Source organism: Amblyomma mixtum, chromosome 1 (assembly GCF_055824585.1).
Source record: "Amblyomma mixtum isolate Tamu chromosome 1, ASM5582458v1, whole genome shotgun sequence".
NCBI lineage: Eukaryota > Metazoa > Arthropoda > Arachnida > Ixodida > Ixodidae > Amblyomma > Amblyomma mixtum.
Genome location: NC_143012.1, coordinates 94,942,866 through 94,960,359, shown reverse-complemented (window position 1 = coordinate 94,960,359; position 17,494 = coordinate 94,942,866). Strand labels below are relative to the sequence as shown.

General features: G+C 46.6%; 1 protein-coding gene across 1 annotated transcript in view; it reads left to right on the top strand.

The window, feature by feature from the left end:
* The first annotated feature begins 1,666 nt into the window (after nucleotides 1-1,666).
* Nucleotides 1,667-17,494, top strand: part of LOC149367249 (solute carrier family 71 member 1) — a 39,976-nt gene continuing 24,148 nt past the window's right edge. Inside the window, exons 1-4 of the mRNA XM_089554737.1 lie at nucleotides 1,667-2,217; nucleotides 13,100-13,195; nucleotides 14,057-14,119; nucleotides 15,634-16,098. Of these exons, the coding sequence (XP_089410863.1) occupies nucleotides 2,122-2,217; nucleotides 13,100-13,195; nucleotides 14,057-14,119; nucleotides 15,634-16,098 (720 nt within the window). The 5' untranslated portion in view covers nucleotides 1,667-2,121. The remainder of the gene's footprint in view (nucleotides 2,218-13,099; nucleotides 13,196-14,056; nucleotides 14,120-15,633; nucleotides 16,099-17,494) is intronic.

The window sequence follows — 17,494 nt, the reverse complement described above, 5'->3', positions numbered from 1 at the left end:
GGCCAGCCGCACGGTTATAACGGCCTTCGCACGACGCTATGGGCAGGTGTGTGGTTAGTATAGGTCCGGGTGCGAAAGCTCCGATGTTGTAGAGTACCGGCAAGTGAGCACGGGTCATCTCATCCTCGTGTGTCCAATGTGTCTCGCTTCCTTGTGTACTCGTCCCTTAGTGGGCAGTACGCTTTTGTGAGGACTACACAATCTGTAGAAAAAGAAATAGCATGATTGACGAGCTATAACGTATCCTTAATTCTGTGACACGCTGCGCTGCAGTTTGTCAACCTCGAACATCAAGCATAGGGAGCACTGCCACGAAGATTCGAATGTGAAAGAGCAGGAAGGTACATGTTACCTTAGTTAAATGATCGCGACTTTAGTGCATGAGATAGTTCTGAGGGACTCATACTTAGCCGTTGACCTCAACATTTTATTTTATTGTCCTGATCAAGAGAATAGGTGCCGACAGCTATCGGCGAAGCTGGCACAATTCATGGCCGTCAATATCAAAGGTGCACCCAGTTTTTAAATTTTCTTAATCGGGAATATGGTTCGAAGTCATCATCATCAGCCTGACTACGCCCACTGCAGGGAGAATGCCTCTCCCATGTCTCCAATTAACCCTGTCCTTCACCACCGGCGGCCACCGTATCCCCGCAAACTTCTTGCTCTCTTCCGCCCGCCTAACTTTGTGCCCTCCCCCCCCCCCCCCCCCCTTGCTTGTGTCCAACCCCTTCTCTTGGGATCCAATCCTTAAGGACCACCGGTTATCTTGTCTTCGCATTACATGCCCTGCCCAAGCCCATTTCTTCCTCTGGATTTCGACTAGGATGTCATTAAACCGCGTTTGATCACTCACCCACTCTGCCCTCTTCCTGTCGTTTAACATTACATATATCATTTTTTTCTGTTTTCATAACATGTTGCTGAAGCTTGCTCTGAGGCTCATGCGAGTCTCTAAGCGGGAGGAGGGTTTCAACTTGCAGAAAATTCGTGACCTGAAACCGCGTATCCACAGCGTACGGCCATCTCGTTTTGCTTTTGGTCACCCAAGTTACGCTTTACATGCGCTTGCTTTTGCGTGTGCATATATGCTTTTGTAGCCCTTAGAATTTCCGCTCGAGGCGCATGAACTTTCCATTTGCGTTATGTTTTTCTTGCTTCATTTTTTCAGAGTTCTCAGACCTAGAGAAAAAAGTGGGCATCATTCTATGCTGATGCCGTAGTGCTACGTACTACATTTTGCATTGGATGGTGCTATCAGCACCGAAGGAAACGTGAACAAGACATTTGAAATACGAACATAAAAATTATAAAAGCTTAGCCGGGGGAAGCTCGATCAGTACTAGCCGAGGTGATAATTTCACTGCCAAGGCGCAAAGGCTCTCCTTCAGAAGTGTTAATCAACCTCGCTTGTATCTCCTCCCCGGAAGCTGATGTTTCTGTTTTTCTAGTAGCATTTTAGTTTTCTTATTCGCGTTTCATTCGTTGCTGATACTTACCCCCGCATCAATGTGAAAACGCGTATATAAACGAAACCGAAACCAAAGATGCGATTGAGCAGCTAGCGCCGATTATGGTAAGGTGGCTATTCGCAAAAGCTCACTTTTGTGACACGTTAGCAGCGCCGCTAGGGAGTCATTTACCGTCGAAACAATAAAAACATTTCGTCATCGCGATCGTTCCTCTTGCCCCCGTCAACAGGTGACCACTTTCTCCAAGCCCCCAAAAATCGGATACCCACGGGAACATGTTAAAATTTCATTCATCACGGATTCCGCGGTCACCTGTGAACGCTGCCAGTCGCCGGTTCGTTAACCTGCGGACTCGTTGATCACAGCAGCGAGCCATGACTTCGTCATCGAGCCGACGGGGTAACTGCCGAAGCTGCCGACTCGGACGAAGCAGATTAGGCCTACGTCTGTGAGCGGCGGCTGAGAGCATCACCACCACCACCGCGCGCCGTCGTACGGGAAACACAAAGTGTGCTCGGCGTCGTGCGTGTCGCCAAATTCGCGCCTCGCAGCGACAGGGACAACCCGTGTCTTCCCGATAATATTTATTTCCCGAGTGCAGTCCGCGGCTCTTGCCGAGCCACGGTGAAAGCGCCGACGGAGTGTCCCAATGAACCGAGCGTTCGTCATGCCTGCCAAAGTTTCCCGAAAAGTTGCGACCATGATCATCCGCAGTCGCAAGTCCATCATGAAAGACGGATTCATAGTAAGTGTGCCGCCCGTCTGTCTTGCCTCTTCCGATCGCCGTTGCGGTAACCGGTGAGAGCGTTGCTTGTTTCCGTTTCGGAGCGCCTCTCATTCCTCGGCGGGCGACTTTCGGATGCTGGCCAGCGTTTGCTCTGCCGACCGGTTCGAATCGGATCGCGTGAGCGCAACCAGTAAAAGCTGCGTGTCGTCAGCGGTTTGGCGGACGCATCTGGTAGCCGTAGCGTCCTTGTGCGTTTCCCGAGTGATTTCTCACACGACCGTGTTCGCTCGTGTCGTGATTGCCGTGACAAGGGCAGTCAAGCTCACGACAGAATACATGTGTTGCCGCTGCTTCGCGAAATCAGCTTCGTTGTTCGTTGGTTAGCGATCTGGACATCGCGACGCAGCCCGAACGTATTCCAGCCTTTCCCTCCCGTCAGTGGATTCGTGTCGTGTGTTTTCGGTTTCTCGAAGTTGTTTTTCAAGAGACCGATCCTCTTTGCTCTGAACGTGCGTCACAAGAGGGGAAACCTCAGCACTGCACGCGGTCTTGTTTCCTAGGGCTAAAACCCTACCCTTTGTCGCAGCTGCTAACCAAAGATCAAACGAAAAAAAAAAATCTGGAGACATGATTCGAAAGGCCGTCTGTCCGCTGACGCGTTCGTCGCAGCTGGCACTTGGGCTAAGGCAACAAAGAAAAAAGACTCGCAAAGCGCTCAACGTTCCGCAAAAAGGCTTTATCTTAGGCCGTGCCGTACGTCACATTTGTTGCCGGGTGTCCGAGCGGGCTCTGGTTTTTTGTCGAGACGCTACGCTGAAAATGTCGGCTGTCCATGTTTCTGCAGTTACTGCATGAGCGTCTTTTGATCTTTTGCATGCAAGTGTATCAATCGCTGCTGTGAGAGCTCCACATTGGTGTGTACTGCAGTGGCAAAGCTTCCGGGATGCAATGCAGACCTGCTTCATATTAAAGCATTGGCAACGGAGCAGTCTGTGACATGGCAAATATATCAAGCCTGTCACGAGTCTGTGGGAGCATGCTTTAGTACCGGTTGGCCCACATAGCTCGCTGCATGTTCTTTTCAGGACTGAGTACGCAGCTGCTGCTGTGGATGTCTGTATCCTGTTCATTCTGAAAAGAGCGTCTGCTGCGTTTTGGATCCTGGTTGATAGGTTATCGTTAAAAATTGGAAATGAAAGTGCTTGAACCAGCTTGAGCGCGACCATGTATGAATCACAGCTGCAATAGCAGGAATGCATGCCCTTTATGTAACATTACTGGTTGGTGGGTGTGCGTCTTTTAAGTCGAATCTCGTACATTTTACTGAAGTCATGTTGTGAAACTCTACTGTTCCATCTCTTGTTGGGAGAAACACAAAGGCTTTGCTGACGGTGAAGCAATTCGTCCAGAGCACAGTGCTTAGTGAGGGCATTGCTGACATATTTATGAGCTTTAATGAAGCATTTGCTGCATACAGCTGATGCAATTCCAATAGAGTTCTGCGTTGAAAAAAAATAAGAGGCCCAACTCAAATGTACCACACGGTGTCGGCTGTTTAAAACTGTTGTTGGGTTTTCGTTATGTGCACTTCACATTCCGTTACTCTTTGGCCAATTCGCGACTTGCAATGAGATCACTTGTCTGCCTTTCTTTCGGCATTGCTTATTTTAGTTTCACCAAATATATTCATGATATCCTGTCACCATGCCTACTTATTTCCTATTTGATGTCGCTCCTGGTTGTGCGTGATTTTGGGTGTTCAGTGAAATTCACCAAGTGACCAGCGTTTCTGTAAACCATCCCTATCGAATTTGTTTAATTTCATTCCTTGGTTACAACCGGTTTGCATTTCATCAGCATACCATGGCGGAACGACTTGTAACGCATAGATGTGCATCCAACTGTTGCGACTCTAGGGTGTTGAAGTGCCATTTAATGACATCTCGCTTGCCTTATGACTGCTAATTACATTTGATATAACGTAGCAGTAAACCTTGAGGTATTTTAAGTTTATTTCCCAGACTTCACACAGCCAGTAGAAGTGTAAAGAATAAGTATCTTGCAGGCAGAAAAGTCTTTCATGTTTGCTTCTTGTAGGTGAAATAAATTTCGGGGACCTCTCAGTGGATTGGAACAGAGACATGATAACAAGAAAATCTTCGTCTGTACTGCGGTGCTTCTACACAAATGCATTTGTCCTAGACTAGTGGACAATATATGCTGAGTGACGTCTCATTTAGAAAGGTATGACAGGCACACATGTTGCGACACGTTGCCCAACTGCCATGTAGAATCACAGCTGTGTAGTGGTGCTTGTCTCCCATGCAGTGATTGTAGACTGTGTAAGAGTGGTTACTGCATTTCCGACGCGTGGGCAGAAAAAGTGGAAGCGAGGTTCCATTATCTCATCAAAGCCCAACCACCCGAATATTAGGTTCATTTACTGCACAAAGAATTTCTGTGGGGCTATAAAAGTCTGCTCAGAATGTTATGTTTCTTAACCAGAATAGAGCTTTGGCTCTGCACTATCCCCAGATGTTTTGAGGCCAATAAGTTTTCCTAGGAAGTAAAAGAAAGGATGGCTGAAGTAGAAGGCAGTCGCTGCTCTAGTAATATACCTTGTGCAGAGGTAGAGAATGTATTTAACGTGCACTGTGCGATGTCAGTGCACGTTAAAGGACCCCAGGTGGTCGAAATTTCCGGAGCCCTCCACTACAGCGTCCCTCATAGCCTGAGTCGCTTTGGGACGTTAAGCCCCATAAACCAAACCAAACCGTTTAGTGTGCAAAAATAAGATCTGCAATCCGACTTTGGGAATTCAGAACATGTGTTTCATGCTACTGGTGTATTCAAAGGGTACTTCCCTGTCCTGTTTGAATTTTTTTTTTTTTTGCATGGGGGGAAACTTGTGGGAAATGCTTTGTAGCAATGTAGTGTTACTTCTGTGCTGTGTACGTGACGTGTGCATAAAAAAGTATGTGGTAGGTTCTTGCTTAATAACTATTACTACTACTACTTATTACTCGCCATTTCTGCCGTAATTGAACATGTCTGCTTTTGCAGAGCTTTGTAAAAGGTCTAGTAGGACAAAGCTTGAAGCGAGGCAGTTCTAACACCGTGTGGTGGGGCAGCTTCATTGTCTCCATATAACGTCCGTTGTGTCCGTTATCTTTCCGGTCTGTGAGGGAGCCAACGATCATTTACAACGCGTATATCTCTCCCACATGTTTGCTGGGCCAAGCGCTTATGTGAGAGAAAACAGTGGAAGAAAGAGGGTGGGAGGGCGGGTGTAGATAAGCCCTTGTCAAAAGCTCAACAAAGCGGAATCCTGAACAATACGCTGGTGCATTGATACAGATGCGTGCGGAAATGTGGATAGAGTTTGTTGTCTGATTTCATCCCCTCCTTTTCTTGTCCAGTGTTTTGTGCGCTGTCTCTGTGGCAAAGTTATGCGTTTGGGTGCGTGCTTTGAACGTGAAGGGAGAAGTCTCGTTCTGTTCGACCACTTCATTGTTTTCGTTGTTTGGCAGGAACATTCATCATTACCATTGATTGATGATGACAGTGATAGAAATTTAAAGCACCTTGGGCACTGTCTGATTTGTAGCATGCTTAGCCACACCTCATATCTGGATATCGGCAGGTTTACTTTATTTATTTATTTATTACCTGCATCACCTGTTTCAGGCATTACAGCAGGGGGGACATCTTCGTAACAAAAATCACATCGAAATCGCATGCGCAAAACGTGGTAAAAAGCATCATTTGCTAGCACTGAAACAACATTTGGTGGCAAATCGTTCCAGTCTCTAATCGTACGTGCAAAAAAACAACGCAAGACGTCACTTCTAAAAGAAAGTTCGCGAACTTTCAGAGAGTGGTCACACCTTTTCGATATATAAGATGGAGGTTTTATGAATTGATCTCTACTTATTCCAGTTTTACAGTAGTATATATTATGAAAAAATTTTAACCTCAAATCTTTCCTGCGCTCCTTCAGCTCCTGCCATTTCAATTTGGTTTTAATTTCTCGCACACTAAAATTTCTGCTCCAATTACCATGAACAAACCTCACTGCGCTGTTTTGTATCTTCTCAATTGCACCAACAAATTCGGCACTATACGGATCCCAGCACACGCAAGCGTATTCTAATAAAGATGTGTTAAAAAAGGTACGCATTGCAGAAAATTTGGAGCCGCAAAAATTTTTGGAGTTCCGTTCAGACAGTATCTATAGGTACCGTTTCCAGGTTAAAAATGGTGTATTTATTTTGTGGGGGCAGTTGCAGTGCAGCTTTCAGTGTCACGTCACTGGTCGGGCCCTGAGGGGAGGGAAAAGTCGCGGGATTCTGAGCGAAGAACAAGTGTTTAGGTACAATGCGTGTCAGTAGTTTGTTTTTTATTTGCTTGACCAGAGAAACTTCTGACTGCAGATCACACCTGTTGGATGTCCCCATATTACAGCTGTCAATTGCTATTGTGTGCCTGTGAGAGGAATGTACAGATGTGAACAGCTGCTTGCATGAGGGAGCTAGTAGGTAATAATAGCACGCCTCTTGTTCTGAGATGATTGCTTGGTTGTGGGCTCCAGGCACTTTCAGGTTCAGAGTGCTTGCTTCTTCATGGGGTTCTAGGAATGGCTATTGAATTCTTGTGTGAATATCTGGATATTTGACTGTGTACTAGATTTTCAGGATTTAGGGAGACAGTGAGCGCTTGCCATAATTACCATTAATAAGATCGGTGATTTGTATACTCCGTTTCATACATGGCAGGCAACGCTGCGGAGGTTGGTGAAGTAGTGCGTCCGGGAAACCATATTACTCCTCCACGTATCATTCGTTCTTCTCGAAACTCCGGTCATTGTTTGGACAAATGCAGAGAGCGGTGTAAAACGATTTGGTATCATTGAAAATCACGGTCGAAGCTGTGAGGCGCTCAGTGTTCGGGCTCTCTGGCCATAATTTTCACGGAGAGCGAACTACTTTTTGGGCGCGGACTTAGTAGAAGCGATTCACCCTACCAACCGCGTATCATACCGCCACGTGTACTTTTCGCTTCTCGAAATCTCGACGAGCCGCAGGACGAAAATATGGCAGGAGGTAAAATCAAGTCCAGGAGGTGCCAGTCACGGCACTTGAGATTTGTTGCAACGAAATATGACGGTGTTCACTTTAGTTGCATGGTGAACTACTTTTTGGACACGGACTTAACTTACGCAAACAGGCGCGCTAGCTTTGGCAGCGTTGCTTGCTATGTATGAAACGGAGTATAGTTGTCTCGAGTGAGCTGACAGACTAGGTATTCTAAAACTTGCACAGAATGATGGGAATGAGCTAGGAGACGGCTGTGCGTGCTTGTGTGTGTTTCTCCTAGGCCTGCCTATTCTTTACAGACTGAAAGCTTTGCAGGCTTAAGATTAGGCAAGGTTATGGTCAGTTGTTTGCTTAATACATGTTCTGAAGCTTTTAGTGAAAGTTCTGCATATATTTTCGTCAGTTCGTGGGAATCCTGTGGACATTGCAGTACTATGGTTTCTGAGTGACATGTTTGATGGGAACGACCCTCAGGTTTCTTCCGTGTGCAGGGGGGGGGTGCAAACTACTGATAGCCCTCTGCTGCAGACGTAACGAGCGTTGCATGTCGCGTTGTGCGCAGATTCAGGCGAAAGCCCAGCACAGCTGGTCACCGCGAGGCGCAGAAACACAGATTTTTAAAAATGCCACGTCAATCGTATGCTGGGTTACATCTGCCGCAACTTCGCCAGAGCTCCTTCATCCCTCAAACTGCTATTGTACAAGACATTAATACGTCCAAAACTAGAATATGCCGCATCCATCTGGGACCCTCATCATGAAAACCTTATTCGTTCACTCGAAATGGTCCAGCATAACGCAGCCCGCTTCATTCTCTCCAACTTATAATAGGACCGCTAGCATATCTTCAATGAAATCAAGCCTTAATCTGCCATCCTTAGCTTCACGTCGCAAAATGTTTCGTATCTGCCTATTCCATAAGATCTTTCATCATCCACACCTGCGCAGTGAATTATCACCTATCATCAAGATTAGATCATGCCTACAAAGTCGGTGTCCCATTTTGCAGAACTAACGCTTTCTTTCAGTCATTTTTACCTCGAACAGCAGCAGAGTGGAATCACCTTCCCGCACCAACAGCAACCATCAAAGATTACCAGCTTTTCAAGAACGCCTTAGCTAACATTGTATGATTAGACACATCTGTAACTTTTTTGATAATAGCCCCATATCGTTTATTGTATTGTTATGTTTTTTTTTTCACCTGTAACCACTCCCCTCTCTAATGCCAATGGCCCTGAGGGTATATGAAATAAATAAATAATTAAATAAATTGAACATAGATAACATGACCAACGGTTGGCTCGGGACAACAGAATGGATTCCAAAGGAAGGCAAATGTAGCAGGTGGCAACACAAGACTAAGGTGGGCGGATGAGGATAGGGTGGCTGCAGCTACTAAAAGAGGGGAGGGTTACCTGCATGTCAACGGGAAAGGCCATAGCCCTGCGGTTGCCCTCAGACGAAAAATATTGCACAGGAAAGCTGTGCTGACCCCTATTTTTTCAGCAAAAAAAAAAAAAAAAAAGTCCAAGAAATGCATGGTGCAGAGAGAACACCTCCCAATCCAAACGACCTCCTCCGAGAATGACCCCCAAGCCTGCCCCTGCTCCCAGTACCACCCTTATCCTTACTGTTCTTAGAGGGTACCGAAAAGGGTGTTTGAGGTTGACCGTAATACGCTTGCATTATGGGGAGTATAGGCCACCGAACGTTCATGCCGCATAGAAGACCTCAAAAGCGAGCTGATTATTTACAATACTTGTAATGCCATGAAAGGTTATGCACAAAAAAAGATGACACGAAGACAACACACGAGAGGAAGAGCGCAATTGCGCTCGTCCTCTCGTGTCTGCCGTTTTTTTTTTTTTTTGCGCATAACCTTTCATGGCATTACAAGTATCAAGCCAACTAGCCTGACAACATCTCTTGCTGAAGTTCATGTTATGTTATCTCTGCATTGTGTGTGGAAAGCTTAATGTACCCTCGGTGACAGAAAGCACTAGTGGCACGATGGTGTGCTCTTCGCAGATAATTGAGCAGATGTTATGATTGCTGTCTCCTGAATGTTGCGGAAAGTGAACGCCAGGTGGCTGCATTGTCTGCCTCCAATAGGTCTTGCCTGAGTGCTCATGTCTTCTGTGGTATTGTCTCGGCAGCCGGGTGGAAGTTGTGCTCTGTCTATCGGGGATTGCTCCGCGTACAGTACGTCTGGGAAATCACTTTGCGGGTTGTTGACTGCAGCTGTTTGCCAAGTGGCTGAATAGAAACACTGCCTGCCTTCTGCGCAATCTGTCTTCCGACAAGTGTGTTACATTTGCTGCTGTGTAGCCTCCCACCACTGCTAGGAATGCATTCGACATGCTATCCAGGCTGATGGAATGGGGACACATGAGCGAGAGTGATGTAGTATTAAGGCGGAAGCCCTTAATGCCTCATCGTTGTAAGCAGCAGTTGTCGACAGAAGTGTCACGCTTTTCAGTTGGTCGGAATGGTCGTGACGTACTTTGGCTAGTAATCATGCAACCAATTAAAGGGGTGGTATAGTGATGCTCCGAGTAAGTGGAACTGAGTTTAGTTAATTAGTTAATTAACCAATTAGCCTAATTAACCTTTCTAGTCAGACCAAAATTTTAAATAAATAAAACCGAGTACGAAATTGGTCGAGTTGGGGAATCGAACCAGGGTCTCCAGAGTGCGAGACGAGCACGCTAACCACTCCGCCATGCCAGCACGATGGCTTGGAATGAACAAAGGCGCATCTAGTGCATACGTGTCATGTCTTCGTTCACTCCCATCTTTCTCCCTTCCCTTCCGGCGAGGTTTAGGTGTCCACCGAGATATGAGAGACAGATACATTTCCTTTCCTCAAAAACCAATTTATCGATGAGCAAGGCGTAGAGCGGAATAGGCAATGGCGTTCTGTGGACTCCCTGGCAGCGTTGCAAGACGCTGTCGCATTCCGCGCTTTAGGTCAACAAAGTGCCCCCCTGAATTTTTTTGTCTGGAGCCTGGGGCGTTTTCTTTGTAATAACGCAACTGCAGTGTAGTCGCGTTGCTCAGCTCTAATGTTTCATTAGTTCTTAGGTTGCCATACCAGCTTATGCTAGGATTGTTTGCAAGACTTGCGGTAGTATAAGTACTCCAAGGATAAGCTGGAGTGATAACAATTTCATTAAGCCAGAACACACCTGTTCATTTTAGCGCTTACCTAGCATTGCTGCTATGAGCATTGCATTGCATGGTTAAGTAATGGACAAAAAGCATGTTTTCATTATATTTCTGCATAATTGCATTTCAATTCAAGCAGATAGTATGTGGCCAAAGTTTGGCACAGTGCAAGCATAGGGGTACATATCTTCACAGGCTCAAATTTGGAACTGCATTGTTCTGCTGCAAAAGCAGCAAAGGAAATAAGTTTCTTTTCCTTTTGTGCTTTATGAGCTCTCATCCATGAATGCACATATACAAGCAACTTAGCCGAACTAATACTGGTTCGTCTCGTCAGCTGCGAACCTACCGTATTTTCCGGTGTATAAGACGCATTCTTGTATAAGACGCTCCCCCCATATATGCAGGCTGTCATTGAAAAGGTTGGTATATAAGACGCACCCGTGTAAAAGACGCATCCCAATTTACCCAGTTAGGCTAGTGAGGCTTAATTAAACATGCTTGTGCGACCATTGCAAAATGCACCTTACCTGTGAGGAGTTCTTAAGCACCGCTAAGTGATCGAAAAAGGCAACACTCACGCCATACCCGCCCATGTTTTAGCAAAAAAAGAAAAAAAAAGAACGAAGGAACTCTCCTTATGTCCATAAGAACATTTTATATTAACTTAAAACCTTCGAAGTCTTGATCTTAAGATGTGCTATCAAAAAGCACGCCCATTTCTGGAGGCGGCCCAGCTGAAACATTTTCTTCGCACTACGTACGTACTACGTACATGGAGCAAACAAAGTTTCAAAGGGTGACTGAAAGAAACGCCGGCTTGTCTTGACAATGGCGAGAAACGCGATTGTCACCATCTTTTGGCATTTCACATTACTTTTGCTTGGGGCCTGCGAAACGTTCGCGGGTTTATGATTCCGGAAGTCGTCATCCCCTCCGTTTAATAATAAAGTTGCTCTCGGTGGTCCCCGTATTGAAGTATTAACCGTGTTAAAACTGCGTTATTGGTAGTGATGTTTTTTCGGTGAAAAAAGCTTGAACATGGACCTGAGTAATTTCTGAACTCTAAAAAAAAAAAGCAGAAAAAGTCGCATATAAGACGCATCCTTGTATAGGACGCACCAGCAAGGTTTTTGAAAAAAAGCCGCGTCTTATATACCGGAAAATACGGTAACTGCTGTTGCACTACTAGTTTTATGCCTGCCATTTTTTTGTTGTTGTTTGTGGTCGAGCGAAAACTGACAAAGTTTCAACTGTGGCTGGAACATGTTGGACATGTTTGTTTTGTACCTGGTGGTGGTGCGTTCTCACTGAGCTGGGAATCTCGCCTGACATTGCCTTCAGTTCGTAACTCTTCCTGTCGCCAGAGCCATTACATTTACATGTGCGTATTTGAGTTCAGGGCCTGCCAAAGTGGCTCAGCGCAGCTCAGTGTGGCAAATACGGCAGAATCCATTATTTGTGCTGTTGCATGTGGTGGTGCACCTATCCCATCTTCCATCTTTGTTGACAGGCATATTGTTTCTGATGCTTGTACATATGAGCAACAGGTACAGTCGTCGACAGACCTGCATAGAGTGCTTGAACTCTGTGACTTCTACACTCCGCAATGCACAGAGTGACATCTAGCAGCAGCACCTAAAGCACCTAATCCGAGATAGCACATGTCTGGTGCTCGGACCATACTCATCATCATCATCATCAGCCTGAGTACGCCCACTGCAGTGCAAAGGCCTCTCCCATGTCTCTCCAGTTAACCCTGTCCTTCGCCAGCTGCGGCCACCCTATACCCGCAAGGTTCTTAATCTCATCCGCCCACCTAACTTTCTGCCGCCCCCTGCTACGCTTGCCTTCTCTTAGAATCCACTCCGTTGCCCTTAAGGACCAGTGGTTACCTTGCCTTCGCATTGCATGCCCTGCCCAAGCCCACTTCTTCCTCTTGATTTCGAAGAGATGCACTATCTCGAACCAGGCGCTGCTGCTAGATGTCACTCTGTGCGCTGTGGAGCGTAGACGGCGCAGAGTTCGAGCGCTATCTGTGGGCAACAGGTCTGTGCTGGCAGGTCTGTTCAGGCAGGTCTGTGGACGACTGTACTACGTCTTCAGCTTGCATATACATACTTCTTGAGTGACCTGCAGCTGGATAGGCTACAGAGACCGCTTAGCCGTGTGGTCACACTAGCAGAGGACCAGACACCATGACTTGGGCTGTGTGGAGGTCCTGTGATGTGTTCCGCCTAATTTTGGGCGAGCATGAAAACTGCCCAGGCCATTTGTGGTGTAGGCTTGATGTGGTTGGTGGAACTGTAGGGCATGCCATGCTTCCTATTTTATGTAACAGCAGTGCTTGATTAAGCTGGGTGGAATAACGATTTATACGGGCTTGCAGCTAGCCAGCACAGCTGAAGCAGCAAAGCTAAAAAGGTGCACCACTTTTCGATTGTTTTCTAAAGAACCTAAGAATGGGGAACAAGCCTAAACACGTTGTCTTATTTTTCACTTTTTTAGGGCTGCATCAACGTAACATATGTCCACCATATCAGCAGGGTACACCAAACAGTCGCTGACATCTCTCTGCGCACGCTTTCTTCTGGGAACTGAATAATGAGTTGCACCCTTGTGGCCTCTTGCAGACATCGGGGTTTGGAGAGCCTAGCGTCTACCACGCGGTGGTGGTGATCTTCCTGGAGTTTTTCGCCTGGGGCCTGCTGACGACACCTATGATCACTGTGAGTGGTTGCTCCCGGCACATCTTGCACAAGTCGATGGAGCACCGATGAGAAATGAGTGGTGGTTTCCCCGTGTTGGTGTTAACGTCTTGAAGGGCTTTCCTTTCGAAGCCAGCAATTTTTGTGGCATTTAAAAGACCTAACTGAAAGGTGTTAAGAAACTATTCTTCTCTTATATTGCAGTGTGGTTCTTCCTTCTGTTGGAGTGTACATACTCATGCGTATCATGCATATATCCGTGTTTGCACTCGGTCATGCACCTGTTTCAAAGATAGGTTCTGAGGTGGCTTAGAGTGTAAAGAACGACAGGTAGCGTTTAAAGCGCCTTTTGGCGATTGTAAGTAGATATAATATAGAGCAGGGGTTCTTAAACTGGGTTCCTCGGAGTGCTTTTTAGTGCACTGACGCTGGTTGTGGTCATTCCCCACATTTAGCCATTGCGTGTGTGCTGTGTGTGTGGGGCTAGAATGACCAATTCCGCATAGATGCGCATTAGCTACAACAGAATCAGCAGAAACAGAAAATGCTACTACATTCAAGCGATCCACCGAGGATTGCCTAAGGGTTGTTTACAGGTAGCACTGGTGTCTGACCATTCATATTGTAGACTGTCTCAAATTCGCATGTGATGTTTTGTGCTAAACTGCACAAAGTAATTGCAAGAACTCATTGCCCTTCAGCTGTTGTATGAAATTGGTTGATGAAAGTTCCACGCTGCAAGTCTTTGAAGCATTCGTGACGTCTAGGTTTAGAAGTCCCACTTTTTCGTGAAGGCAGGGGTGTTTGATAATGGGTTACCCATTTTGTACTTTCAAATGTGGCCCCTAAAAGTGTTGCCGATTGACTGCCTCTCCCTTTCAGGTTCTCAACGAGACGTTCCCGAATCACACCTTCCTCATGAATGGCCTCATTATGGGAATCAAGGTGGGTTCAGTTCGTTACTCACAGGCTGGCTTCCTCTGTTTATCCGCCTTCGACAATATGCGTGCTCTTGAATGCAGTGAAACTGTTTGCTCTTTTATGCCTTTTGTTTTTATTCATCTGGAGTTCTGTTTTATTAGTGGGAATGACATCGTCATCTTGCTTTATCAGGGAGGACATTAATAGGGTTGATTCCCGCTACCTTTCTTGTTTTTTCCCAAAGGAGCACCATGTCCCAGATAATTGGGGGTTCACTGTAATGTACTATACTTCTTACACTATTGTGTGAAGATTTGTGTGATATGTTGCCGTTGTTATGAAGGAGGCAGTCCCAAAAATTTCACCCTGTGGAGTAATGAAGTGATAGCGCAAGCCGTATCGCATCTGTCACATGACCTCATATGGAATATTTCTGTTTGCCATTAGGGCAACACAGCAGGGCTCTCTTGCCGCTGATCGGAAGAGTTTTTCACATGGTCCCATGCTCCACTGTGCCATAGCAGTATGAGGACTCTCAAAGATCTATAATGTAGACAGTGACCAGTTCTACTAGTCAAGTCTCCTAGTGCAAGTCTAAAATGATGCAATATCACGCACATTTAGATCATATGATATACCAACCAAGGTAAGCTAGTGTGCATGAAGTAAAACCACACAAAGTGAAGACAAACCAAGCAGAACCAGGGCTAACCATGCTAGTGCAAGATACTTCATGATTGTCCCCAAGCTAAACCGCCTGCGATTTTTTTTATTGTGGACGTAGGTAGCGCAAAGAAGACAGTTTGATGAGCTAGTTGGTGTGCCGTCATTTTGTTGCCGCACTGAAAGCATACATTGTGAAGGGACGAGAATGAGGAAGCGCGGACGGAAGTCTCATGCCTGTGCCCGTGCTTTCTTATTCTTTTTGTTCTGTCACAACGTATGCTTTCGGTCCAGTACCAAAATGATGCAAACAAGAGTGCTAGCTTTGACAGCATTGCATCTGATGTATGAAACGGAGTATAGGGATAAGTGCATGGTTGTCATCCTAGTAGCTGCAGTAGTTATGACTGCATGTTGGTGTGGATTGTAGAGAGAGACAATAGAGAACGTAGGAGAATGTACAAGAACATGCGAGACAGTCTTCCCTGGGTCGTTCCTGCCGCAGGGCTTCATTGCAGTAATAAAATATTCTAAACGAGAGTGCTAACTTTGACAGCATTGTACATGATATATAAAATAGAGCATAGAGTTAAGTGCGTGGTTGGCACCCTAGTAGCTGCGGTTGTTATGACTGCATGTCAGTGCGGATTGTGGTGAGAGACAATCGAGAACATATGGGAATGTGCGAGATTGTATGGGAACGTGCGAGAACTTACAGGATCGTGCGAGAACATACAAGAATGTTTGATTTGAAGCAGCGCAAGGCCAAAAGCCAAAGAAGAGAGCAGAGAAAGAAACGGACGATACAGTGCTTGTGCTTTCAAGATACAAGAATGTGCGAGGCAATTTTCTCCGGGTCGTTGTCCCTGCCGCAGGGCTTCCTGTCGTTCCTGAGCGCCCCGCTGGTGGGCGCCCTGTCGGACGTGTGGGGCCGCAAGTTCTTCCTGCTGGTCACCGTGTTCTTCACGTGCGCCCCCATCCCGCTGATGCGCATCAACACGTGGTGGTACTTTGCCATGATCTCCATGTCGGGGGTGTTTGCGGTCACCTTCTCGGTGGTGTTTGCCTACGTGGCGGACGTGACGGACGAGCAGGACCGCAGCGCCGCCTACGGCCTCGTGTCGGCCACCTTTGCGGCCAGCCTGGTGACCAGCCCCGCGCTGGGCGCCTACCTGGCCCGCCAGTACTCGGACGCCCTGGTGGCCGCCCTGGCGTCGGCCATCGCCCTCCTCGACGTCCTCTTCATCCTGGTGGCCGTGCCCGAGAGCCTGCCCGAGAAGCTGCGCCCCGTCGGCTCCTGGAGCTCGCCCATCTCGTGGGAGCAGGCCGACCCTTTCTCGGTGGGTGCGTCACGGCACTCGGCAGCCGAACGAGGCTAACCCTTTGGGGCATTTTGCACGCGCTTGTCGGCCACCGATGGAGGCAAAATTCCAGGGACCCGTGTACTGTGAGATGTCAGTGCACGTTAAAGGGAAACTGCATAAGTTATAGAAATCAACGAGCTTAAGAGGGTCGAATGTGTGAAACTTGCAGGTTAAAGCATGCGAAGTATTTTTGGGCTAGCACTTGAAACATTGAAGTAATCGCCGATTGAAATCCAAACGCCCTTCAAGCTTCTCCACAGCGCACAACGCCAAGTGGGGGGCACATGATGACGTCATCGAAGGTATTGGTACATTTCCAGTGCACAAACACCTGCTCTGAAGGAAAAAAACCAACGCCACCGAAGGCGAACCCTGCCGAGAGTTTTTTTGGCAGCGTCTAACGAGTCAGGGCAGGGTGTGGCTGACGACAGCGGTAATTTGAAATCATACCTTACGTGACGTCACCATGAGTTATCATACCTTCCGTGACGTCACCATGAGTTCTCCTGCACTCCTCCTGTGCATTGAGGAGAAGCACAAAATTCAATTGTCAATTACATCACTGTTTTAAATTCTAATGCCAAAACACTTGGCATGCTTTACCTACAGCCTACATAGATTTGAATCCTTGAATATCGTGAAATTCTGAAAAAAGTGCTGCAGTTTCCGTTTAAAGAACCCCAGGTGGTCGAGATTTCCGGAGCCCTCCACTATGGCGTCCCTCATAGCCTGAGTCGCTTTGGGATGTTAAACTCCAATAAACCAAAGCAAACTATGCGCTTGTCTGCAGAGCAAGTTTCAGCTTATTCTGAGATTGTGCTGTGCCTGGCACTGGTTTCTTTGTTTCAGGAGAAATTAGCATCCTTCGTGTTGCAAATCCGATGCCTTCCTGATGCCATATAGTGAGCACAACGCAGCAGAGACTCGTCGATAAGTTGATCAATCATTCATACTCGCAATACCGCAGGCAGTGACAATGTTTCTCAGAGTTGCTCTATTGTAGAGCAAAAGCTCTATTCTGCCTGTTCTTCAAGGTCATGTTGGTATGCAAAACGACCATGGGAGGCAGCGGGACGCAAAATAAAAATAAAATGAAATAAATAAAATAAAAACAGCATAAATAAAAGTAAAAAATTGCAGAAAGAAATGTGTAAAGAATTGCGGAAAAGCAGCTTTCGCTCTGCATTAAGGTTTGCCAGAATTGCAGCGAACCTGCGTCAATTTTCTTGGAGTATTTTTTGATGTGCTCCTGAGACCGAAAAAAATCAGCCACTGTAGTGATGTCTTACCGGCATCTTGTTCTGTGCCCCTTCTCTGTTCTACCTTGTAGCCTGGTGTTTACGTTTTTGTTTGTGGACCAGTGCTTGCTAGC